The sequence below is a fragment of the Esox lucius genome, chromosome 17 (genome assembly GCF_011004845.1).
Source record: "Esox lucius isolate fEsoLuc1 chromosome 17, fEsoLuc1.pri, whole genome shotgun sequence".
Classification (NCBI taxonomy): domain Eukaryota; kingdom Metazoa; phylum Chordata; class Actinopteri; order Esociformes; family Esocidae; genus Esox; species Esox lucius.
The window spans coordinates 18,310,801-18,336,691 of NC_047585.1; the positions used below are offsets into that span (position 1 = coordinate 18,310,801).

Sequence of the window (25,891 nt, forward strand, 5' to 3'; positions counted from 1 at the left end):
GCCAGTTGTTTTGTGGCACCGATGCTTGACCATAAATTCCTGGATTTCAATGGTTTTCTCACTAGCAATCAGAGCGGGACAAAGGGTTTCTGTGAGGCTATTATATGGCACTTCAGTCCAGTACGCAGTTTAAGGGCTTAAATGTTCAGGGAGATGGCCAGCTTTTCTCAGACAATGGATGTCATTGGCCACTCACACCATGCCAATACTGGAGTTGATCATGTGGTACTTGACTTTGATTGGTTAAATGTTGAATGCTGCCAAGAGGAAACACTGACATGATCTCCTTCTTCTAAGTAACACTGACAGAACACATAGCCCACACACGCACACATGCAGGGTTGAGGAGTAACAGATTACGTGCAATCATTACTGATTCCAAAAAACAGCCACTGTAATGCAGTTTCATGCTAACTGTAATCGAATTACAGATACTAGATTAACTTTAAATTAAAAAAGAATGAGTAAGTGAAATAATTATGACATGTGTTCAGTCAAGGTAAAATAGACCCATAAAAATTATCATCTATTTTTAGATCTCGATCAAAAGACCTGGCGATACTCAAAAAATACCAGGCCTCACGACGCCTCTTTATGTGCTTCATAATAAAGGTTTATGTGCTTCTTAGGCCTGTGTTGTATAGCGCGCAAATGTTGGCGTGGATATCTACATTTGTGACTGCAAAGCAATTACAATCTACAGTTTTGGATTGTACCAAATGTAGCATGCCTATGTTTACAATTCCATTAAGAAAATACAGAAAAAGCTACTATGGATGCATTTTTGTTAGCACAATAGACTATTGGCGCTGATCAATATTTTACTGAAACATTATAATCAGACACATGCAATTTAATGGAATTTATTATTAAGATATTGAAGCCTCACAAACAAAAAATGTAACTATTAGACTAATACACCAACAATGTATGCTATTGCATTTTTATGCCCCCCCCATTTTTGACTCAGACTTGAAACAATCAATGTCGAGATATTAGTCCTCCATAACCCATCCAATTCCACTCTGGTTCTTCTCATGCTGCTTGCTCAACCAGTCCTGGCCAATCACATCATCCTCCATTTCGACCTCTGGGCTAATCTGCAACTGGCATTTATTTATCTTTATGTTTTCATAAAAATCATCCATGAGGAAAAAAAACTGAGTAGGCAAATACATCCAAAGTTATTATTATTGAAATAGAAAGCAATGGTTTAGAAACTCTTTAAGTAACATTCTAAATCAATTTATGACCTACCTTTTAAATGCTAATGCTAAATGATAGATGTTCAATGTCGCTCAATTGATAACTTTACATTTTCTTATCTAATGTCTCTAAACAAAAGTAAGTCAATGTAATCAATTACATTACTGAGCTTGAGTAATCCCAAAGTTACATAGCTGATTACAATTGTGCACAGGTAACAATGAACTGTAAAGGATTACACTTAAAAGTAACATAGCCAACCCTCACACACAGCTAGTCCTGCGCCGTCATACCTAGCTCAATATCCTGGTCATCGGTGAGGATGAGGATTATGTTGGGCCGGACGTTGTTGCGGGCTTGGCGGTCCCTCTGCAGACGGGCGCGGTGGCGTTGGCCGGAGGGGAAGGAGGAGCCCTGGGCCAGGGATACCACCCCCAAGAAGAGGAGGAAGAGGCTCCATCCTGCCATGGTTCCAAGTACCCGTTCCTCAGTGCGGCCCGGCCGTCTTCCACCGTCACTCCTTCAGTCCACCTGACACACAGATGGATGAGACTGGGCCAAAACCGCACATGCCTCACAGACCCCTATCGTCCGCTGGCTGTGCAGTCACAATGACCCCTAGGTGTAATGGGGGCAGGCAACAAACTCTGCTGAACGGTCATCAGAGTATTCCTCTCTGAACTGCATCTCTCCCATTGACTCTGCTGAGCAGATGTAAGCCTGGCAGAGTCATTACAGCGCCCTCTTCCATACAAATGCCCCCCCCCCTTAATTAATCAATAATTAATGAAGCATTAGAGCAGTGTCATTGGTTGGGTGTAATGATCTCTGCTGATGAACACATGGCTGCCAGTCTGGGTCTAATGGGGCCAGCGCTCACTCATTACTCGGAGAGAGCATGGGGGGGTGGAGCCATGCAGAGGTGAAAGAAAGGATGATGATATTTAAAAGGCAGGAACCAGACAGCGTGTTACGGGAAGATCGAAGGAGGCTTGACTAAATGTTTTGAGGGGAGAAGAACCATGAATACTGAATGTTGCTGCTGTCAAATGCTGTGTTGCGGTGGTCAGCTTGGTGCTGTGACAAAATGCCTCAGATCGCTGGGAAGTGTTAATTCAACTGGGAAGCTGTGTCAACTGGGAAGCACTAACTCAACTGGGAAGCGCCTTGAAGTTTAAAGTGGATACTTTGGTGAATAGAAATTGTTTGCACTCAGCTTTCAGAGTCAGAAAGTTATTTGTATTAGCATTACTATTAAGTTGCCACAGCGGGAACAAGCCTCACTGACAATGAAGGAACAGCACTGCTGACTGAGAGCATTGACAGGTTCTTCCCTGATGTGTTTCCTCCACGTTGTTGGTCTCCAGGGAGAACATGACCCACAGCATGAAACCTGTAGAACACACAACGACAAGCCTCGGCCGGGAGGCAACACACTCACCAACAACCTCCTCACTGGGACGCTATTGACTATGGGACAATGGAGCGCCACACACACATTCATGCACACACACACACAAATGCAACACACTTCCAGAGTATCCTACACAGAGCCAAACGCCAGCCTTTAAATATGTCTAGCTTCAAAAATAAACTCACCATCAGTCAGAAAAAAAAAGTCAGCTTTGAGCTTTGGTATTCCAGAGGAAGGACGGCCACCCTCTTCCACACACACCCCCCCCCCGCCCCCCGCTGGCCCTCTTCCCAGGGAGGAATCCCGGGGATGTTCTTTTGAAAAACACACCACTAGGTGCCAAGCTGTACCCGTAGCCAAGCAGCTTCAGTCTGTTTACTTCCTGATTCGAAGACACACTCACGCAGTGTCCACAATGCTCCTCGAGCATCTCTCACACACGTAACGTGCCCGTCCACCCCACCCTCTCTGAAGCCGAGTGCGGACGCACACACATCACGCACGTGCACACAGCTGCCTTTTGTCTGCTTTAATTCCTGCCTCTCTCTGTCTCACTCCGTGGGCATTGTTCCCTCTCAGGGGAACAGATAAGAAGCTGACCTGGGGGGCACGCCGTTTTAAATTCCCCCAGCTCTTCTGCCGCTCCGCACCGCCCTCTTCATGCGTCCTTTCACATCGCTGCTATGGAACGAAAACCAAAACCAGTCATTCTATTAACAAACAAACTGCTCTGTTACCAAACATTGGACTGGCCTTGTCCACAACGCTGCCATGACCCGTTAACATCATGTAGATAATTAGAGGGTTTCCACATTGGTGGACTGTTTGATGTGCAGCAGCAGCATTAACAGGTTTTCTCTAGTGCTTTTAAAAGTGGATCCAAACAATGGCTTCTCATGACAGGGAAAAGTACATCCACATCTTTTACAAGAAACCTCTAGCTCAATTCCTGATTTAATCATGTGTAGCAATGCAGATCAGTGAGAACTGGACAGTACTATTCTCCTGAGACCAGAGTGTTAAACGATAGGTCGGATCCAATCACTAACAAGCAAAAAGTCTTACTTCCGCCTCAATATTTTGGCCGGACCGTGTAAGCAGAGCCGGCCTAGAAGATTGATTGACTGACTGACCGACCAACCGATCGACCCTTGTTAAATAACGCAGTGATTAGCGACGCGGGCTAGCGAACAACAGGTTCTGCGTTCAACTCCTGTCAAAAGGAATTACGCTTTAGGATTTATTCAGGATAGACTAAAATGGAGGTTAATAAGAAAAAAAGAAACGTTGTTCAGTTTAACACAATGATTAATCATGTCTAGCAAAATATTTGACCTTGGAATGATGTTAATGCGTGACAAAATGATCTAAAGTTGAAATGCGACTCCTGACGTGTGGTGTAGTGGTTAAAGAAACAGCCTCTTATGTGGGAGATCTGTGTTTGAATCCAGGGAGGACAACTACACTCATCACTTTTAATTGCAGGCTGGCTGAATTAGGCTTGCCTGGTTTCTTGTTTCTTTTTTTAGTATGAGGATTGTGTGCTTATCCCGTCTTGGATATCTACATACATCAACAATTACTTTTACAATCTCTCCTATAGGCAAAAGCATGTCTTTTTAAGAGCCATATTGGATATTTTTATTACTTTATGTGTAAACATGAACAAGGCCTGGAGTGTATTGAGCAATGGTTTGTTGTTCATAATGCTTACTGAAGTATTCATAGTGCTCTAGTTTGAGGATTTAAACCCAGTGGAACTGACACCACGGCAGACAATTAGCATTCAGACAGAAGCACAAACCATAGCATTAGTACATTTAAACAGATCTCAAAATAACTCACAACAAAAGAAACAGTGAGGTTGTGTGTGTGTGTGTGTGTTTTTGTGTGAGTGAGTGAGAAAAACCAAGAGGAAAAGAGTGAACACAGTTGTTTTATTAAGCAGGTTGATAATCAATGACCTTCATCCCAAGTTATATCAGTGTTGTCTGTAGTTTGGTAACAAAAAAAGTACAGCAAACAACTCACCAGAATCCTCTTGTAAAGAAGGTTAAGATAAATAAATATTCATCACTCCATTTTCTGATGAAATGTTCATGCTTGTATTTTATGGAGAAAGATTAATTATAAATGTTATGACCACAAAGCTATGTAAGACAATGGGCTTCCAGGGTGGACCAGAGGGGAGTGTCAGGGTCACATGGTGTCACCAGAGAGACAGACACAGGAGAGACAGACACAGGAGAGACAGACACAGGAAAGACAAACACCAGAGAGACAGACACAGGAGAGACAGACACAGGAGAGACCGACACAGGAGAGACAGACACAGGAAAGACAAACACCAGAGAGACAGACACAGGAGAGACAAACACAGGAGAGACCGACACAGGAGAGACAGACACCAGAGAGACAGACACAGGAGAGACAGACACAGGAGAGACAGACACATTAAAGAAATGTCTCAACGCAGATGTAAAAAACTATCTTCGCTCGTAACAAAACATCAGGACATACATTTTTCTATGAATAAAATATTTAGTTTGCTCAATGTGCCACATAGTGCAAGCGATGCCCTTAGAACAGGGTGAGTAAGACAGAATATAAGACAACGAGGACAACTAGAATACTGATACGTAATGTACAGGACGAATAATTCGGTCCCTAAGTTTCTTCATATTTAATCACCTCCCTGACTCATTGTGTCAATAAAATATGGAGAAGACCAGAAATGCTAACTAGATTTGAGTCTGCCCCAAGCAGCGTTCCAACAGACACACAGAAAGAGACAGAGAGAGAGAGAGAGATCACCTCTAACTCATAAAGTCAAATAAAATATGTAAGACCCCAGAAACATAAACTAGACTGTGTTTGCCCCAACCAATATTCCAGTACCAACAGACACAGACAGACAGAGTGACAGACCGGAGAGACAGACAGGACAGAGTGACAGACGAGAGCGACAGATAGGACAGAGTGACAGAGAGAAAAATAGGGAGAGAGCATGCTCAAGGCATTGTCTGGATAGAACAAAGCAAACGAGAGCTTCTGCTCTAGGCTGACAATTTGTTTTTCCACAAAATGACTGGATTTTCAGTACAAGGATTTCAAACAGAGTTCAGTGAAGTTGAAACAGACTGTCTACATCATCCTCTGATGCAAAAACAATCGAATGAAACGCCTAGCAATGTCCACCACACATCCCAGTCCAGGACGTAGCGTATTGGAATAACTACCAACCAGATTCCTTTGGTCATAATTGAGCTTGGCAGGCCTTGGAGAATGTGTGACTTTGTTCCCATTGGATTGTAAAGCTGCAATGTGCACATAATGTGCAAACTCTCCAAGGACCCTTGAATTTACCCACAAAGGTTGGTATTCAGATGCAAATTGTGCAACGGCATGCCTTAATGTTTAGAGCAACTCTTTGAGGGTAGAGACAGTGTTTTAAGAAATATTTGGTGGGGGAGGGTGGGGTTTAGGATGCTGAATACTGTAAAGAACTGGAACACACATTTACATGATAATATGTAGCTACTGTAGAGAGTTGCAGTGATGACTTTTAATAACCCATTTTCCATGTCAAATCTAGTACACCATGGACTATAGATATACCACTGTTGATAATAGTACTCAAGAGAGAAATCCGCGTTACAAATAGATCCTGTGAGGCCACTACTAATGGATTAAAATGACCTGTAAATCAATACTGTACTTCTCAATCAAGGAACACTAATATGATTGCCGTTAAACAATGATCCATCATTAAATAAATGCAGAGAACATTTACCAATTAAGCAGGAGCATGTGACCTAGATATGAATGAATGAAATCACAGTTGACAGGACCAAAACCCAACCTTTCAGTCAGTAGGACCAAAACCCAACCTTTCAGACGGCATGACCAAAACACAACATTTCAGTCGGCAGGACCAAAACACAACCTTTCAGTCGGCATGACCAAAACACAACCTTTCAGTCGGCATGACCAAAACACAACCTTTCAGTCGGCATGACCAAAACACAACCTTTCAGTCGGCATGACCAAAACACAACCTTTCAGTCGGCAGGACCAAAACACAACCTTTCAGTCGGCAGGACCAAAACACAACCTTTCAGTCGGCAGGACCAAAACACAACCTTAATTGACAGGGATTATGCTGCAGGAGTGAGAATGTAGAGTTTGTACAGTGACACAACCTAACAATCGAAAAAAAATGTATTTTTTGATACACTCTGTCTACTGATAAAAAAGCTTATATACATTTAGCCACTCTTATTTCCCATGTTTATACACAAACACTGCAACTGGTACAGAAATACAGAAGTTCAGATTAAAGTGTTGTGTTGCACAGTTCCAGTGTGTGTGTGTGTGTGTGTAAGCACCAGGCAATATTTCCTCCATAGAGATTGACAGAGGACTCTAGGGTGCAAAAGCATGTTTTAGCTGAGATCAGCCAATTAATTATACCAGGAAGAAAACACTTGCTGATATGGAAAACATTCCATATCAGCAGGTAACAGTAGATCACAGTTCAAAAACCTGTTCAAATAATAAATAAAATATCCTTTTAGTATCTGTTTCAGCTCAAAATGTTAATACTTAAACAGGAGTTGTCTCAGTAGCCTCTCACAGACAACTCAATGAAACAGACAAAGTAATGCAATGACTGAATTCTGATTGTAGTATTGAACATGAGAAATCAACCACACACATACAATTCACATAGGGAATCTCCAAAAATCCTGATTGAGGCAAAGATGCTCATGGCAAAGTACCAATTGCTCACAATGCACTGGGATCACTGCGTTTGCAGTGACTACACCTCTGTGACAATGCATTATTAAGCTGAGGGAATAGTGGCCAGTAAGTTCCATTCCTTTGAGGTAGACAACCTGTCTTCTGCCACTGGGTGTTCCCTTCAATGATGCACAATTACCGTCACATCAGAGTCAGTAAATCAACACAGCAAGACGGAATCCTGAGTCCATGTCTTCATGTATCTCTCAGTGCAGCCCCGGGGACACTCATTACCAGCATTCATGGTGTCTGCGAGCCATAGACAGGCAGATACAGCATCAACGTATGCATTTAGCACCTAGCACACCATTCATTCAGGAGTGTGTGTGTTTCTTTTTTCTGTTCCTGGCTGTTACAGAACTAGCACACAAACACGCATTCCTCCCTCCGTTCATTCATTTCGCACATTATCTTGAACTGTCCTTGGGATGAGACGGGAAGCGATGCCTGAATGGTTTGTTGCATAAATGAAAAGACGAACGTGTGATTGCATTAATACAGACGTGATTACAAAGAACTCAGACTGTCTGTGGATTCCAAACTTGCAGTACCGCCAAGAAAAAGCATATCAGACTTGACTCGGCTGGAAGTGTGATTAGCGGCACAAAAGCACAGAGAGACATCTAATTATCTCCGAGAATTTAGAGAACATCCCAAATACTGCTCAGTGGGTTTTCCCACTAACTCAAATGAAACAACTCAAGAGGTACATCCCCGTCAGAGCTCTGCCATATTCCTCCCCCTCGACAAGACAAACCGCAAGCATTCGACACCTCTCTCATTTCTGCGTGTTTGTTTTGTGTATAATTTGGCAATCTCGCAAAAACATCTGAACAACAGAAGCAGCGAACACAGCCGTCTTTCCCCAGGCAGAGTTCGTCTTCTGCTCTCTCTCCATCCTGGTTCTCTGTTTCCATCGGCAACAGGGTGGTATGCGGGGCGAGCGGGGTGGTCCGTGAATGCGGCGGTTTGGGGCATTCCCAAAAGAGGCCACGACTGTGTGAGATGACCCAGTAAGGTCAGGACACTTAGCCCCCCCACTCCGCTCCCAGTGGTATGCTAAGAGAATGCCCCAAAAGAACACGGAGGAGGTAAAAAAAACACCAACACAGCCTGGTTCTGCCATAGAGAGGTAAACGGTAATTAATAAACAATCATCAGTTTTTTTGCCTGGATGGTGTTTATTCTTACATTGGGTAAAACCGTCAGCTGATTTAGAATAAGGGGGGTTATACTACTATTATTGGGTGGTTACGTGTGGAGGAGATCTTCTAGAGGATCTCACTGAGCCATGCTGACAGCTGAAAGACGGGACCGAGCTGGTAGGCATGACAACTTGATGAACGATCAGCACGCCATATTGGCGATGCCTCCCACACAGCGTGTTACATGGTAACAAGAAAACAACAGGTGAAACATTTGGTTTTGTGCTGTCACCAGTCAGCGGGCATCCTGGATTACATCTAGTTACCGCAGCTAAACCTCCTCGATGGAACCACACAAGTGATGGCCAAGAGACCCAAGCCACTGCGTCAGGTGTACATTCAGTCTTCTGATAGTAGGCTCGTGATTTCAGTGAAGTCGTTGCCAAGGCGCCACTGCGGAAAAGGTTTATGTTGTCATTTGTTTTCTTTTCATTATTGTCCATTTCTCTTATGTCATCAAATTAGCACAGAGAGAGGCCCCTCCTAAATGCCATGACTTAATGATGATTACAGATAATACTGGTTTCCCCTTTCAGTAAACAGCCACTGGCTTACTGGAGAATAAATTGTAGTGGTCTCCAGATCTATCAGTGTGCTACAGATCTATCAGTGTTCTACAGATCTATTAGTGTGCTACAGATCTATCAGTGTGCTACAGATCTATCAGTGTGCTACAGATCTATCAGTGTGCTACAGATCTATCAGTGTGCTACAGATCTATCAGTGTGCTACAGATCTATCAGTGTGCTACAGATCTATCAGTGTGCTACAGATCTATCAGTGGCCTACAGATCAGTGGGCTACAGTAAAGTAGAGGTCTTTTGGGGGTGCCATGTTCTTCCCAGGGGGGCACTTGTAGATCCCACAGCTTCTCACAGAGACAAGGATAATCTCCTGTCAACTCCAGAGTGTATTGTAAGTGCTCTGCTCAGCCTGTCTGTCTGCCTTCCTGTCTGTCTGCCTTCCTGTCTGTCTGCCTTCCTGTCTGTGGCTCTTAATGGAAATGTGCACAGCCAGGACAGTCTTATCTGCTGTTAAGCTTGCCATTAGGGAATGGAGCGACAAAGACCACTTATTTGCTTCTTCACTCCCATTCTCAGTCCTAATCTCCTTTTCGCTTTCTCATTCTTTAGCCTTTGTCGGTGGATTATTTGGCTTAGAAACTCACACCCTAAACCCTGTCAGACCCTAAACCCTGTCAGACCCTAAACCCTGTCAGAACCAAGTTGGGGGTTAAGACTGCAGGGGAGGTGGTAACGTAAAGAGGCCAACCACAGAGAGACCTCAAACAATCCATGGGCACTTCAATGTTCCCTTAGTAACAGTAAGGAACCACCCAAAACAGTGGTTCATTGACAGTGTTTCAGAGTTTTGTTAAATATTTTAAATGAGTGTTGCTTACCAGAAAGACTGGATGGAAAATACACAGCCCACGAAAAGGATCCAGTGCATAGTTTATCAACAGCCTGATTTATTAAAATTGACCTGTATATTCAAATTCTTAACAATTTGAGGTATTGTTAAGAGCAGCGACACCCCATCCATCTGTCCAGGCCTGTGTTTTGGCACATGAGGGGGTGTGTCGCAGGCAGTCTGAACTGATCCCCTGGCTAAATGCCATGGTGTCAGGACAGCGAGTCATGCTGCCAGCAGCCTCCCTCTCCAACAGCCCAGACGACTACATGTGGCTCTGCAGTATTGATATCATATAAGGTTTCAGACTACTAGCAGGCTTTTAATGAAGGCTGAGATTGATCAGACATCAGTGGACCATACCATCATTCTGATTGGTGGCGTTTTCCTGCAGAGAACAGCTTGTAATATATATGGGGAAACCATATATAGACACACACACACACCCTGAATGTCAACACACAAAAAAGACAATCAAGAACCTGAGAAAGACAACTTGAGGATGTGAGACCAAAGAAAGATCCAGAAAGTCTGCTGAATCCTCTGAGTCGGTGCCTTCTAACCTCAGTAGGGCTGTCTTATTTCCCTTCGCCCGTACCTCCCCCAGACCTCATACAAGGTCAAGTCTCAGGTGGACTCGGATTTCTAATGAGTTATCCATTAAGGCTGTGTCACCACCGCACACAGCTGTCAGGACCCTGCGGCTTAGTTCCGTGCCGGTCTACCCCCATGGGAGGGAGGGGGGAGTGGGGAAAGGGAGACAATTCCGTGCTACTAAAGATTCAATTATGTCATTATTTTAGATATATATCATTTTCTATTATCACTTTCTATTACCATTCCATTAACAGAGGAATTTGACGAGCTCGGATGAATTATTCACCAGCCTGTTAATTAACGCAGGGGTCCGCCAATAGAGCACAGCCCCGCACTCTTAGGCAGTAATCACCGCACCAATGGCAATCTCTCTGACACACTCTTTATGAGCTATGTCCACTTCCCCATTCCCCTCAGCTCAGAGGGCTGATAAAAAAAATGCTTTTCCTGTGTATCAAAGAGCTAAAGGTCAATTCAATTCACGAAGAAAAGGAGGGTCCTCTGGTAACGACCAACACGTAAGGCTGAGTGTGACTCCAACAAGTGCAATGAAAAAAGCAATAAAACCAAATGGTGGAGGAGCCAATTGAAGCCCCCACAGTACAGCCCATAAATCCACAGTGTGGGTAGTCAGACCCATCTATAGGAAGAGATTTATACATCACTAGGGGGATTCAATTAGAAATTGACCGCCATATAAGAATATGTACTCTTCTGTTCAAAAGGAAGGTCTCTTGAACTGCTGCAAAGGTTTATTTGCGGCCATTTCATGTTTCATGTGAGATCCTTGGTGTTCACGAGTTGGTTCTAACCCTATTAAACATCAGATGCTTTTAGCACTGGGCTTTTGAGAAATGGACATTAAGGTGAGTGATTCTGCTGCTGGGCTTTACGGGGATCCAGTCAGGAGCTGCCTAGATCCTACACACCCTTCCCAAAAGACACATTTAAACCGACCACCTGCCAGCACCTCCCCCTTCCCTCCTGGTTGATCCTGACCAGCCGGCTGGTTGGAGCTCAGAGATAGACGGGATGGGCTGGTTCTGCCTCTACCGGCCGGCCCACAATGCCCAGCTGGCGGGCTGGCACTCGGAGCGGTGTCTCTGTGTGTGGTCTGCGCATTGGAGCACGGGCTTGGCTGGGGCGTCTCCCTGAGAGGCGGGCAATGGGCCCAGAGTAGACAAAGCCTGATGTGGCCTGCTGTCAACCCATTTCAGGTCCGCCCAGCGGGGAGAATCAATTAGGCCGGCCCATAACACTACACTTTCATATCTGACTTCTAATCTGCGCGCAGAGCTTTGGTGAGAGGATGTCCGGTCAGTGTGGTCGGGTCGGCAAGTGGGTGGTGACGCTTCTGATGAGGGTTTCTGCTCTATGAGGATAGGCTGGCACCGCTGTTTGGGGCAGATTCGGGAAGATCTGACAAAGAAGCAACCCTTTGTGGTGAGCTGTCAAAACCACCTTACAGATAACGCAACCGGCTGCAAGAACTAAAAGAAATGAAAACCCCCATGCGTCAGTGGAGAAAAACAGCTCGGCTACGTGAGGAGACAATGATAAGCCCTCATCCCACAAGTCTTGGAATGACTGATATCTGCCTTTGAAGAGTTTCTTCCATCCTCCTCTCTGTGCTGTCCGGCCTTGCCGACGGCCTCTCTGGCAGAGAGGAAGAGAAGACAGGGAGGAGGGAACACTCCCGGTTTGATGTGGAGATCAGCCTTCAAACGGAAGGTATCACCAAAGGGACATCACACACCTGTCATTTCTCTCCTGCTTCATCAGACAGACAGAAAGGGAGAGTTAAGCCTTTTCTTTCCGTCCTGACCTGTATTTCACTGACACGTTCCACGGGCATTTGTGACAATGAAAGAGATCAGCTGTAGCTTTTATAAGAGGTAGGCATATTATGGCTGCATTCACAAGTGTCAAACATTATCTCGCTAAAAGAGGCAGATCTTCCATTAAGTCAACTGACTGCAGTCATAGTGTTAAGTAAGTATGTAGAAAAATACTACTGTATTAGGTATTTCAGTTTCAGACAAAGGCAGTTTTGATGCCTTAAGGATCCCATTGTTCTCCCCTCCCCAGTATGTGATATCATTTTGTACTTGTGTTTTACATTTTATCGTTTATTTAACCAGATATTTCAACTGAGGAAAATTCACATTTTCTGTGATTATCCATCCAAAGGCATAACATTTTAAAACAGAACAACACTGAAGCGCAATTAGCAAATAAACATTATATACAAAGGGAAATGTGGCAGCAAGTTCAACATTATTAATATACACAGAGAAAATGGTTGGTCCAAGAAACAAACCTTAAGGTACTCTCATGGATACAGCCAAAGGTTTTAACCACATGATTTACAGAAATGTTTTATTAGGCAGATAAATAAAAATATTTATATTTAATATTCACAAAACTGCTTGTCTAAAGCAGATATGAGGTGGTGCAGGCATTCAGAATTTTTTTACAGACAGGGCAACATTGAGAAGGGCTACAGATTAGATCTAGCTGTGGCCCTCTTAGAAAAGCAAAATGACCGTTAGCAGCTACCCAATCCTCAGGGAATTTAGGGTTTGTAATGAGGCGTCAACATCCACACAATAGAGTCTGAGATAACAGAAGCAGGCAGCTTCGGGAGAAAGGGGCCTAGATAATATAGCCAAGCTGATATGTCCCAGTTTTGTGACTACTTCTGCAACTCATTCACCCATCCTGGCTGAAAGGAAAAACAGCTGGTGCTCAATGAGAAGCCTCTACAGGGGAAGCAACGCTGGCAGTGGCAAAAGCATTCTTGAAGCTATCAACTAGGCTGCCTAATATTTCCAAGGAGAGGTGTGGGGCAATAAGTTCACTAAGGGCAGTTAGAGCAAAGGGCAACAATAAGATATCCTTTTCTCCCCTTACTGCATGTCCAATGAGGAAGTCAGTCAGACCAGCACGTTTCGGATCTTACTTGACTGACAATCCCCATTAACATGCAGGCTCCCAGTGGGATAACAGCAACTAAAGGAGCATTTTCTGGGTAATCCTTGCTAATTTGGAATGAAATATGTAGAATGAATTTGAAAAAAGGGGTTTGAATGTGTGAGCGTTGTTTGGCATTGAGTACAGTCACATTCCCAAACGCTTCCTTTCTAATGCGCATTCTAAAGTAATTTGGCCTTGTTCGCAAACAGGAAGACGTAGGCATTGGCTTAATCGGCTTAATCTTCCAACCAATAAAATCCCATGAAACCTCCCCAAAACCTTCACTCCCTAAGACCCTGTCCTGCAATTATGTGACGCCATGGCTCGCAGGCTGGTGATTTGCTAAAATGAATAGATAAATCCAACTCTCTGGTCACTCCCACCAAAGCCGCCTTTGAATTGTTGATTTCCCAGGTGTAAATGAGCAATGCCTGGGGACCAGGTTGGTGGTTGACAGACTAATCCCTATTGTATAATAAACGGCCGTGGTGTTGACAGAAGCTTGCTATGCTTTCGTCTCGCCTGAGGTTTAGAGCTGTCATAGCAATATCATATTAATAAGTGCTGATACTATTTCTGTTCTGTAAGATGTGTAGGCAGGCAGGTAACAGTCCAGGGCTCATCAGACTCCATTAAGATTACTTTCCACCCACTGGCAGGCTTATGATGTTCATCACGTCAAAGATGTAACACACATACACACACACACACACACACACGCACACACACAGACTCAAACTCCTAGAAGTCAACCCCAGCTGATAAACAGACGCAAACAAATCCTACCTTCCTTTCCGATGCTTCTCAAACGTTCCCTCACAGCGTTCGAAGACCTGGGTCAGGTAGCTTATTCAGACAACATCCTGAGTGATGAGAACCAAACATAACATTTCAGTGGTTAGTTGTAGCAATGTTCTTGTTTCCTGGTTATATCAGATAGGGTGAATGTACAAACTATATCGTTCATGCTACCTATTCCTGATCAGGGATTGGAATAAACCATGAGCAAAAAAAGGAGCCTCTGTCCATACTCCTTTCTGGCTCATTTGGGTATTACTCCATTCTGGCTCATTTGGGTATTACCAATTCTGGCTCATTTGGGTGTTACCCCATTATGGTTCATTTGGGTGTTACTCCATTATGGCTCATTTGGGTGTTACCCCATTCTGGCTCATTTGGGTGTTACCCCATTCTGGCTCATTTGGGTGTTACCCCATTATGGCTCATTTGGGTGTTATCCCATTCTGGCTCATTTGGGTGTTACCCCATTATGGTTCATCCTCAACAGATGCCATTCTCTATTGTTTGTTCCTTGTTGACAGATGCCTCCCGCCAGTCCTTCCCAGCAGATGACACCTGCATCTTCACTCCTCCATCCCAGACAACACTGAGGTGGGTTAAATGTGGGCTTTACATTTAACACTGTTGTGCTATCAATACCATCATAAACAACAATTCTCAATAGACCCACTTTAACTATATGCACCTGTCGACAAAAGAAACTACTGTCTAAACTCCCCAGCCCGCTTTCTAAAATGATCTGTGTGTTTAAAATTAAACTGGCTCTATGTCTGGAAGTATTTTTTTTATTTATATTTTTACAGCCTGCTGAAAGGTTTGTTCTGTGCCTGGCTGTGAAAACGAGCTGTTTTGACAATGTTGCATCTATCTGATCTTTGTTGTGACTGGCTGTGTGTCAACCTTCAGGGCGTAAAACACTCAACCGTGCTACCAAACAAACCTTGATGTTCATGACAGAAGAAACTGAACCCTGCACAAAACATTATATTCTCATCATGGCAAACTCTGACCTGTAGCTCTCAGCAATAATATTACTCAAACACTGAAATCTCCGTTCTCTGTAAAATAATAATGTGTTCTTATAGGAAATAACACCTCACACCGCTGAGCCACTTGAAGATGCATTACGAACACTTTGGCCACAAAACTGGGGTGAAAACAAGTCCCCAAAAATGGGTGCTGCAGAATGTCAGCATGAGCCCGATCTCATAAAAAACATTTGCTGTTAAATGTAGAATTTCATGGTTAACAGAGCTATGATAATGATTCTACTCATAGATTATGCACATATAAACAACATATTAGACATCCAGGCTGAAATGGGAGGCTTAAAAAAATTGTTTGTTATTCGTGTAACACCCAGACTGAATCTTTGGGCAAAAACAGCGTTTTGGGAGTGTGTGTATGCCTGGCCTTGTGTCAGGGGGTGTTTGATATGCAAAGAATAGCACATAAGCACCCACAGACCTCCAGCTGCTCTCTGTCCCTGCCAGGTCTGCCAGAAACACAGTATTCAGAGAGGAGAGCACCTGTGTCTGTCTGTCTGAAGGATGGAACTTCAGGATTCCTTATGCCTCCCAGGCTGTGAAACCTCAAAATCCATCAGGTGTATTAACTCAGAGCGAAATTGGAACCATCCATTTTAGACTGTTGTTCTCATTCTTTACGCGCTGTCTGCTGAACCAGGAAGTCTGGACTTGAATCCACGTACACTGGAGGCAAGCAAGCAGCCACAGAACTCGGCTAGAGTGCGACAAGGCAAAGCAGACATTTTCCCCCGAAACCCCGCTCCCAAATCATATGTATCACTGGCCATATGCACCTCCCTCCACGGAACATCTGGGCTAATCCGTAGGCAGGATCCAATCCCCGGTCTCACAATGACTCAGTTAACTGCGAGTCGAAACTCTTCTGCCGCGGCATTCAGAGGCCTCCAACCTCAAATTTTAACAAATATCTGCAAGATCACACAGTGACCACGGTACTCAACCTAGGACTAACAGAAATAAATGGAATAGAATGGTATAACAGTGGTCGAAGGCAAAACCACAGACTTGTGGTACGATCTGCATGAAGACGATGTGTCAAGCTGTACATGTTAAAGATCAATGCAGCATCATTCTGCACAGTAGCCTAAGCATTTGACATCAATCAGTTTTAATTCATAGTGATATGAATTTAGAGGTTTTTAAATGTGTGTGTCGTTATTGCAGGAGCCTTCGGTGATGTTTTGAATTTTGATGTTATGAAACGAATCTGAGATCAGATGGTGTTAAAATGTGGCATCTTATCTGGGCATTCTTTTAGTGCCACATGCTTTCACATGTGATCCACACATGGGCACAAGCTTTGGGAAGCTCCAGATCTTTCGGCCAGTTGGACTAAAGGTCCCAATAGAAAATCGCAGTCACTGCATTACTTCTAATGGTTTGTGACCCCTGGAACCCTCATGTCACAGGTCCTAAAAAACTCCTTTGCGCATCCCCAAGACGAACCAGGAACTAGAAACCTAAATAGACTTTGATAAGGTCCTCAGTGAACAACACACTGGTCCCTCAGAGAATATACGTTTGGGACCATAACACCACATCCACATCAGTGGTATTCAAGGTTGAAACACAAAAACATTGAATTTTAATTCTAATTATAAAATATTAATCATCCTAAAAATCGAAAGAAAGAGAAACATATCTAGCCAAAATAATTTAGGGTTACCAAAGAAGAATGTCACAGAATGTCTTTCTGAATTGTGGAGATATCATCATGTAAGGATGAAGAAACACTAACCCATTTAACCAACGGTATAGTTTTATTTGGCCAACAATGACACCAACAGACACCCAGTGTTCAGCAGACACCCACAGAAAAAAGTAGGTCAAATGAATTCATTTGTTTGCAAAAATAAAAGTTTAATATGTGTATATATATAATATAATATAATAATAAAAATATATGAATAACGGAAGAGGGACCCAATGTTTTTAGCGAGTGAAAGGGTGACAAGGAAATGTGACAACTGCAGAGAGAAAATATCCCACCTGGCCCTGTCCGTGATTCAGATAAAGGAAGGTACATCAGGTTGACAGAGCACAACATGGTCATTATCCAGAGGAAGGAAGGCAAAACTGTTCCTCTCCATCTATTATTTTCCTTGCTGCAATCCAAAATAAGTGAATAATACAATTACAAAAATACATTAGTTTTGAGGGTGTTTGGTAATTTTATCAAATTAAAATATGTAAAGTATTGAATTGGATTTAATAACAGGTATATTATATTTTCAAAAACCATTTGTTAATTATTTCACCTCGTTAACATTATTAGTAACTTTTTTGACTGCAATATCTGGTTGTGACATGTAGTTGCATTTAGTTGATTGCACTAAGATGCTCTGAATACTAAATGTAAAATATTTACATGTCTATCACGGCAGTCTAGACGTTTCTCTCTCTGTGCCATAACCTAGGGTGGTCTAGAAGTTTCTCTCTGTGCCCTAACCTAGGGTGGTCTAGACGTTTCTCTCTCTGTGCCATAACCTAGGGTGGTCTAGAAGTTTCTCTCTGTGCCCTAACCTAGGGTGGTCTAGACGTTTCTCTCTCTGTGCCATAACCTAGGGTGGTCTAGACGTTTCTCTCTGTGCCATAACCTAGGGTGGTCTAGAAGTTTCTCTCTGTGCCCTAACCTAGGGTGGTCTAGACGTTTCTCTCTCTGTGCCATAACCTAGGGTGGTCTAGACGTTTCTCTCTGTGCCATAACCTAGGGTGGTCTAGACGTTTCTCTCTGTGCCCTAACCTAGGGTGGTCTAGACGTTTCTCTCTCTGTGCCATAACCTAGGGTGGTCTAGAAGTTTCTCTCTGTGCCATAACCTAGGGTGGTCTAGACGTTTCTCTCTGTGCCATAACCTAGGGTGGTCTAGAAGTTTCTCTCTGTGCCCTAACCTAGGGTGGTCTAGAAGTTTCTCTCTGTGCCCTAACCTAGGGTGGTCTAGAAGTTTCTCTCTGTGCCATAACCTAGGGTGGTCTAGACGTTTCTCTCTGTGCCATAACCTAGGGTGGTCTAGAAGTTTCTCTCTGTGCCCTAACCTAGGGTGGTCTAGAAGTTTCTCTCTGTGCCCTAACCTAGGGTGGTCTAGAAGTTTCTCTCTGTGCCATAACCTAGGGTGGTATAGACGTTTCTCTCTGTGCCATAACCTAGGGTGGTCTAGAAGTTTCTCTCTGTGCCCTAACCTAGGGTGGTCTAGAAGTTTCTCTCTGTGCCCTAACCTAGGGTGGTCTAGAAGTTTCTCTCTGTGCCATAACCTAGGGTGGTCTAGAAGTTTCTCTCTGTGCTTCAATCTGACCCACTGCTCTTTCAACAAAAATGTCTCTATCATTGCCCACTATCCTGGCCAATGAAGCATGAAACATTTCTGAAAATACTTTATATATATGCAATAAAAATACAGCTCCATTTAAAAGTAAAAACAGTACATTTAACTGGAGCTCAAGCCAGTGAAATACAAATTACAGCATATTGAAAATTAGTTTAAACATGGTATTTAAACACGTAACAAAAAACGAGTTTCCATGGTTATAAACATCCTACTGTAATTTCAGGACTAAAACCATGAAGGAATGGCTTATTGAGCATAACTGCCTGTACAACTATAATCAGTTTGAGGTTGAGCAGGTTTGACTTAGAGGAAGCCTCAGGCCATGGTTCTTTGACTGGGTGTGCAAACCTTCTCACCCACTGATTGATTTCCACTGTTGTTCCTCTCCTCCTATTGATTCCACAACCCTTTCTCTCCCCCAATTAAGAGTTCACTAAGCAGAGCAGCAGCTGGACTAATGTCTGTCTCCGTGCCGATCCTTCCCTGTCTCTCTTCTCCACAGCCTCTCCCACTCAACGGGATTCATTTTCTCTCCTTCTCACTCTCACTCCCTAACCATCTATATTTGGACCCATATTTCCATTCGCTGAAAGATATTGTTCAACTGTGGTCTAACCATAACAGCAGTATTGATCGGTGTCTTTGATGAAGCGTAACTCTGGGGCTGACGATCACAAGGTGTAACGGACGAATCTCACGGTTCTTTTATCACAACCAGGGGGCCTAATAACTTGACCTAATGATGATGAACATTAAACAGAGCAGCATCTTTGAAGATAAAATGTATAAGAAAGAATAGCTCTGTGTTCAGCAAGTAGATCAAGGAGTGGTAAGGCGTAGATCAGACACAGTAGATCAGACAGGCATTGAGACAGAAACAGAAAGAAAAGCCCCACATCTGTCCCTTGATCTGCCCACCTTGGGAGCCCTTTAATGGAGCAGTTCACTTACTGGTCACTAAAACATTAAAAACTAAACTGCTAATCTGCTAGTGAGAAAATCCTTTCCAGGATTTCCAGAGATCTGTAATTCCGTAAACCCTATTATGAAAGAGAATGGTCGTTCTGCCATTGGGGACCAGGGAGGAAGTGGAGACGATGAAACAGGAAAGAGTTTATTGTGATGAGTTGTAAGATATGTAGAATATGCAAGGGTCAATTGTCAAATTTGGCAGTGCATGAGCAGTTTTCCATGTCGTCTGTGACCACAGTGCTTTTGAGGTCAGCTTATCTGTGTGAGACTGACAACAGGAATGTCCAGTGAAAGAGCTCGGTGTTCATTTGGCACCAGTGATACTGGACTCTGAGGTCTCCACTCTGGGTCTGACTGGCTGAGTGTAATTACATTTCTCTGCAGGACACCTACACTGCAGCAATGCTCACAGACATCGAGATCACATTGTAAAGCATCCACACATACAGCACACGCACAAATAAGACAGTGGGAAGTGCCTTGGAGGAAGGAGAACATTGTCAGGATGCAGGCATAAAATGCTAAAGATGAAAATGGGTAGAAGACCTTTATGTTTAAACCAGATTGGAAGCCATGCAGAAGATGATAAGAATAATAACTGTGATAATTATAAGAATTCTGGCGCCTTGCGGCCTCAATAAAAGCTATCTATGACAGAGAGGGTTTCAAATCTTAAGAGTACTGGTTTTGAAAGTCTAAATGAAACTACCAATGTTGATTTTATTCAAAAACATGATGCCAAGGCTGAAACTGATAAGAGGATGTTGCAAAAGCAAGTTGGGAGTTGGGAGTTAAAATCTGAGGCTTGAGACTCACTAACAACACTTGTGTTTGATATGTCCAGTGAAAGAGCTTTGTGTTCATTTGGCACCAGTGATACAGGACTCTGAAGTCTCCACTCTGGGTCTGACTGGCTGAGTGTAATTACATTTCTCTGCAGGACACCTACACTGCAGCAACGCTCACAGATTGAAATCACATTATACAAGCCTACAAACATACACACCAAAGACCGCAGGCACACACACACACATTGAAGACTGTTGACACAAACACCCTATCTTTATCTCACGCTTTCCAACGCGTCTCTCACTCTTCTCTGGATAGGATCAGTTAATCAGAAAAAAATACCCTTCAAAACAACTAATGGAAGCTCTCTTCTCAGGCTCTCTGATTAGAGCTGCAGGCTGAGATTAAAACAGTGATCTCCAGACACCTTCACATCACAGGGCCCAGCTCGCAGCAACTCATACATACTGATGAACAGGGAACTCAGAGGGGAGCAGAAGCACTAGATAAGGGCTTCATTAGCCCTAGTATGTTCCTAGAGGATTGGGATGTAGACGGTGATAAATCCTCCTCCATCCTCCACCTGAAGCACGTGTTGGACCGGACCAGGCTGGCGAAAAGGCAGAGGTACAGGGGATGGCAACACTGGCAGCTGGAGTCAGACAGACAGCCAAGACACCTTGAGTGTTGTCACAGTCACCGATATCCGCCTCCCGTCCACACGTGTGTGTCTTCGTGCTTGGCATGTGGTGGACCTGTCCGTACACACAACTTGGAGCGATTTTAGCTTTTGCTGAGTTACAGTTCACATAAAGGAATCAGAATATGCCCGGGTTCTTTCATTTCAGCCGACGAAACGCAAGACTCTTTTCATGTTGTTGTAACATGTTTGTTTTCCGGGGACATCTTGTTGAAATGTTTTGGCAAGTTATTTTGGAGGCCCCTTATTTGGTCAGATGTGTTTTAATATTTGATGTTGTTTAGTTTTTTGTTGGATTTTGTCATTTCTTTCATATTTGTATATATATATACAGTGGGGAGAACAAGTATTTGATACACTGCCGATTTTGCAGGTTTTCCCACTTACAAAGCATGTAGAAGTCTGTAATTTTGATCATAGGTACTCTTCAATTGTGAGTGAAAATCCAGAAAATCACATTGTATGATTTTAAAGTAATTAATTTGCATTTTATTGCATGACATAAGTATTTGATACATCAGAAAAGCAGAACTTAATATTTGGTACAGAAACCTTTGTTTGCAATTACAGAGATCATACGTTTCCTGTAGTTCTTGACCAGGTTTGCACACACTGCAGCAGGGATTTTGGCCCACTCCTCCATACAGACCTTCTCCAGATCCTTCAGGTTTCAGGGCTGTCGCTGGGCAATACGGACTTTCAGCTCCCTCCAAATATTTTCTATTGCGTTCAGGTCTGGAGACTGGCTAGGGGTGTACCTCTTTAGGTTAAAACCAAGAACATAGGGTGCTCTGAATATCATTACAAAACATAATTTATATATATATATATATGTAAAATGAAAATGACTGAAGTCTAACTGAAATATTAGACTGCCAGGTGGCCTGAATTCCACTGAACCCCCCAACACACCAAATCAATGATGTTTTGTAATGTTATTCAGAGCACCCTATGTTCTTGGTTTTATCATAAAGAGGTATCGCCTGCTCACTGGTTCTGAGTTCAGTCACAGTCCCTCTATCAAGGCGTTCCATTTCATACACAGCCTAGACATCTCTCTGTGGAGACCTTGGCCCTTTCATGTGCTGACCCTGAGCCACAGTAAGCAGCCTCTCAACAGGTGTTAGGTCAACACTCCTGTTGAATGTGTGTGTGTGTGGGGGGGGGGGGGGTTGAAAGAACAATAGACAGATCAACTAAGGCACAGAGATGTTGTGTGTGTTTGTCGAAACCAATGGTGTCCATTTAACTTGATAGTCAAACTAAAGCCATTATTTTGGTAGTAAGTGTTTATTTGTAATATATATATATATATATATATATATATATATATACATTTATTGTTTATATATTTACAAATAATATATATATATATTTTCACTTACTACCCAAATTAATGGCTTTATTTTGACTTTAAGGTGCCAATGCCTTTTTGCACAGTACTTTGCTTGTGTTGAGTTTTTGCAACTTGCATTCAAATATGGATAGCCCGTTAAATTCAGAATGACAGTCAGTGTTAAGAACATTGATAGAGGAGAATATCCCAAGCCTATTTTCCTATACCCTATATTGACAAATCTATCCTATTCCCATTTAGGTACTACCTCCAAAGACACCGGTTGCTGACAAAATGTTGTTTCCCATATGGAGGGATTCCAAGTTAGTCTCTTAAAACCAATCACGGTACGCTAAGTCAGGGGAACTTACATCAAAGAGATGTGTTTGAAAGGGGTGAAATTCCAGTGTAAATCAGTGATGACTCGAAGTGAGTCAACCCAATCAAATCCCTTGCTTAGGCGGAAATCCAAAAGGTCCTTATTTACTGAATCCTAATGGCAACATTGTTTGAGGAAGCTTGGGATTCAATGTTTTATATCAAATCACAACATGTATATGTGGTGTTTGTGGTGAACCATACACTGCTGCTAAGAACACATAACACATTTTGCAAGGTAAACTGGCATTAATGCAACCAGATTTCACGCTAGCTTGAGAGGGTATTAGTAAAACCTTTGTCATGCGTTTATCTTAATCAAAATACTGACAGAGTTGGCATCAAGTAGAGTGTATATTTGTAAATTGTTTGATCTTGTAAAGAAACACTTCAATTATATCTAGTCAGGCCTTAAACAACTTTTAATAATTCAGAAGATAAGCAAGTCAGCTGAATGCCTAAAATGTGCTTCCATCACAATGAACAAGTTTTGATAATGCTAGAACTGCCTTGTTCTGCCTTGAGTCAGTATCTATTGAGACAGTTTAACTGGGCTCAGCTGTCTCACAACAGTGTTACAGAAATTATAACAGAAGGAAGGGCAGGTGTATCTGATGAATTAATATTGCCACGCTGGTGGGTGGAAACATTCCTCATAAAACCCAGGCCACTGATGAAACATGAAAACAATGTGCATCGCATAACAAAAGACGCATTTTCACTGAAACATCTACATAAGTTACCTGCAGTAGAGAATGCTGGGAAATACGATAATGATGCCGAATGGTTTTTGATGAGATTGTTCTACCACTGTGCATTGCAGTAACTGTGGTAATTAACACCAACGCTGGGGTCACTGCAGCTGTGCGTGGGTCTGTGCTTGTCCATTTGCATGTGTGAACCAGCGTGCCTGGGGGCTATCTGACAGGTAAACTAAACGGGAGCAGCCTCCGACAGCCTAGCAGAGGAAAAGAGGCCAGTTGATGTGGGGATTAGCCTAGCCTCAAGCTGCAGAGTGCACAGTTAATAATGGATATTTTCACCATAGATCGCTGCAACCTCTAACCAACAGCCCTCCATCCCCTCATCCTTCCAGTCAGTAAACAGCAGCCAGTCAGCCAGTCAGCCAGTCTCAGTAATGAATATTTCAGGCCCACGACCTGCTCCGTGTACTTTTTCTCACAGCACTCAGAGAACACACTGCCGCCTGATCCCTTTGACCCATAAAGACAATGACTGAACACTGCTACAAACCTCTAACCTCATCTGACCTACTGGAGGGAACAAGACTGCATTGCTGTTTCTACAAGAATGAACAATTTGCACATTTATGGTTTCATACACTGCAATCCCACAAGAGTATGAAAACGGGAGCAATTAAAACCGGTATCTACTGTTAAAAATGCTTTTAACATACTGGACAAATAGTTGTGCATGAACATTATGTACAGTTTTGTCAAGATGTCAATTTAAAGATCACATCAGCAAAACCAAGTGAAATAACAAGAACAACTACGAGATTATTCAGAGTTAGCGGAACAATCCTCTATAACATGGACTCATCCTCTGAACTCCACTCATGTTGTGGATAACACCACCGCTTTAACAATCATCCGTAATAAGTGACCCGTCACATAAGTGAACCGCTCTCCTCCTCGCCCTGGTAATGGCGTCTGAAGTCAGCCACGGCTGTGATACATATACCTACCAAATCAATGGTTTCCAGAAACCTACATGCCTGCATTTACTCTTACTATTCATTTAAAGTGTACTTATGATACGTAAGTGCATATGAGTGCCCAACGCAAAGTCAAATTCTTTGCAAAGGTGCTCAGTGCCACAAGCACTGTATGTTTGGTCCTGTGTTAATCAGAGGAAATGATGATGATGATGATGATGATTCTGGAGAGAATAAATCTCATGGAGGCGAGAGAGGTGAAGCGTAAAGTAGGGCAAAGCCACAGTACTGTACCTCCCAGGCGTGCTCCTCAGGAGTGATGTCCCCGTAAGATTCACCGTCCGTTGGCACACACACCTGCTCTGACCAGACAAACTCCTTTCCAATGCCCCCCTGTCCCCTCTGCTGGCAGTCTGGGAGACGAACCCCCCTCACAGCTCGGTGCAGACAGCCCACTGATGAACACGCCAGTGAAAGGAGGGGGGCGTGGCTTCATATGAGATAAATAGGCGAGGGAGGGAGGGGAGGGAGTGTCCCTCAATCTACAATTGTACTTATCCTCACTCCCCTTTTCTTTGTGTTTGTCTGTCTGTCCGTCTCTATCCTTCTCTATCACATTCCGCTTCTGCTTGTCTTCCTGCCCTTTTCTATCGGATTCTGTTCGTCTCCGTCACACACCGTGGCTGTCTTTTGCTCTTCACTCTTAAACAGTCACACACACTCCTGAGGTGCTCTGACTGTCTCTCACACACCGAACCTCCCTCTGATTCATCACCTCTTCGTCCGTTCCCGGTCCTCTGTCTCTCCTCTGTCTCTCCTGTCTCTCCTCTGTCTCTCCTCTCTATCTACCCCCTACTTTTCTTATTTTTTCTTAGACATGTATGACTCTGTTTCTTTTCCATGGCTGTCGAGTTCACACTCTCCCCATCTCTCTCTGGTGCTGGGCTCTCATTCATGTGACTGGGATGTGTGTATGACTGGGATGTGTATGTGTGGGATGTGTGTATGACTGGGATGTGTATGTGTGGGATGTGTGTGTGACTGGAATGTGTGTGACAGGGATGTGTGTGTGACTGGGATGTGTGTGTGACTGGAATGTGTGTGTGACTGGGATGTGTGTGTGACTGGAATGTGTGTGTGACTGGGATGTGTGTGTGACTGGAATGTGTGTGTGACTGGGATGTGTGTGTGTGGGGGGGATGTGTGTGTAACTGGGATGTGTGTGAGTGGAATGTGTGTGTGACTGGGATG

At 43.4% G+C, this 25,891-nt stretch overlaps 1 protein-coding gene across 3 annotated transcripts in view; it reads right to left on the reverse strand.

The window, feature by feature from the left end:
* sulf2a (sulfatase 2a) overlaps positions 1-25,088 on the reverse strand; it is a 33,717-nt gene extending 8,629 nt beyond the window's left edge. The window contains exons 1-3 of one of the 3 annotated variants that reach the window (XM_010881880.3): positions 24,935-25,088; positions 14,401-14,477; positions 1,500-1,737 (exon numbers count right to left, since the gene is read on the reverse strand). In XM_010881880.3, coding sequence (XP_010880182.1) covers positions 1,500-1,674 — 175 coding nt within the window. In that variant the 5' untranslated portion in view covers positions 1,675-1,737; positions 14,401-14,477; positions 24,935-25,088. Of the gene's footprint in view, positions 1-1,499; positions 1,738-2,805; positions 2,863-14,400; positions 14,478-24,934 lie in introns of those variants that run through there. The other 2 variants (XM_020055189.2, XM_010881881.4) reach the window with 2 other exon arrangements.
* Between the last annotated feature and the right edge of the window lie 803 nt (positions 25,089-25,891).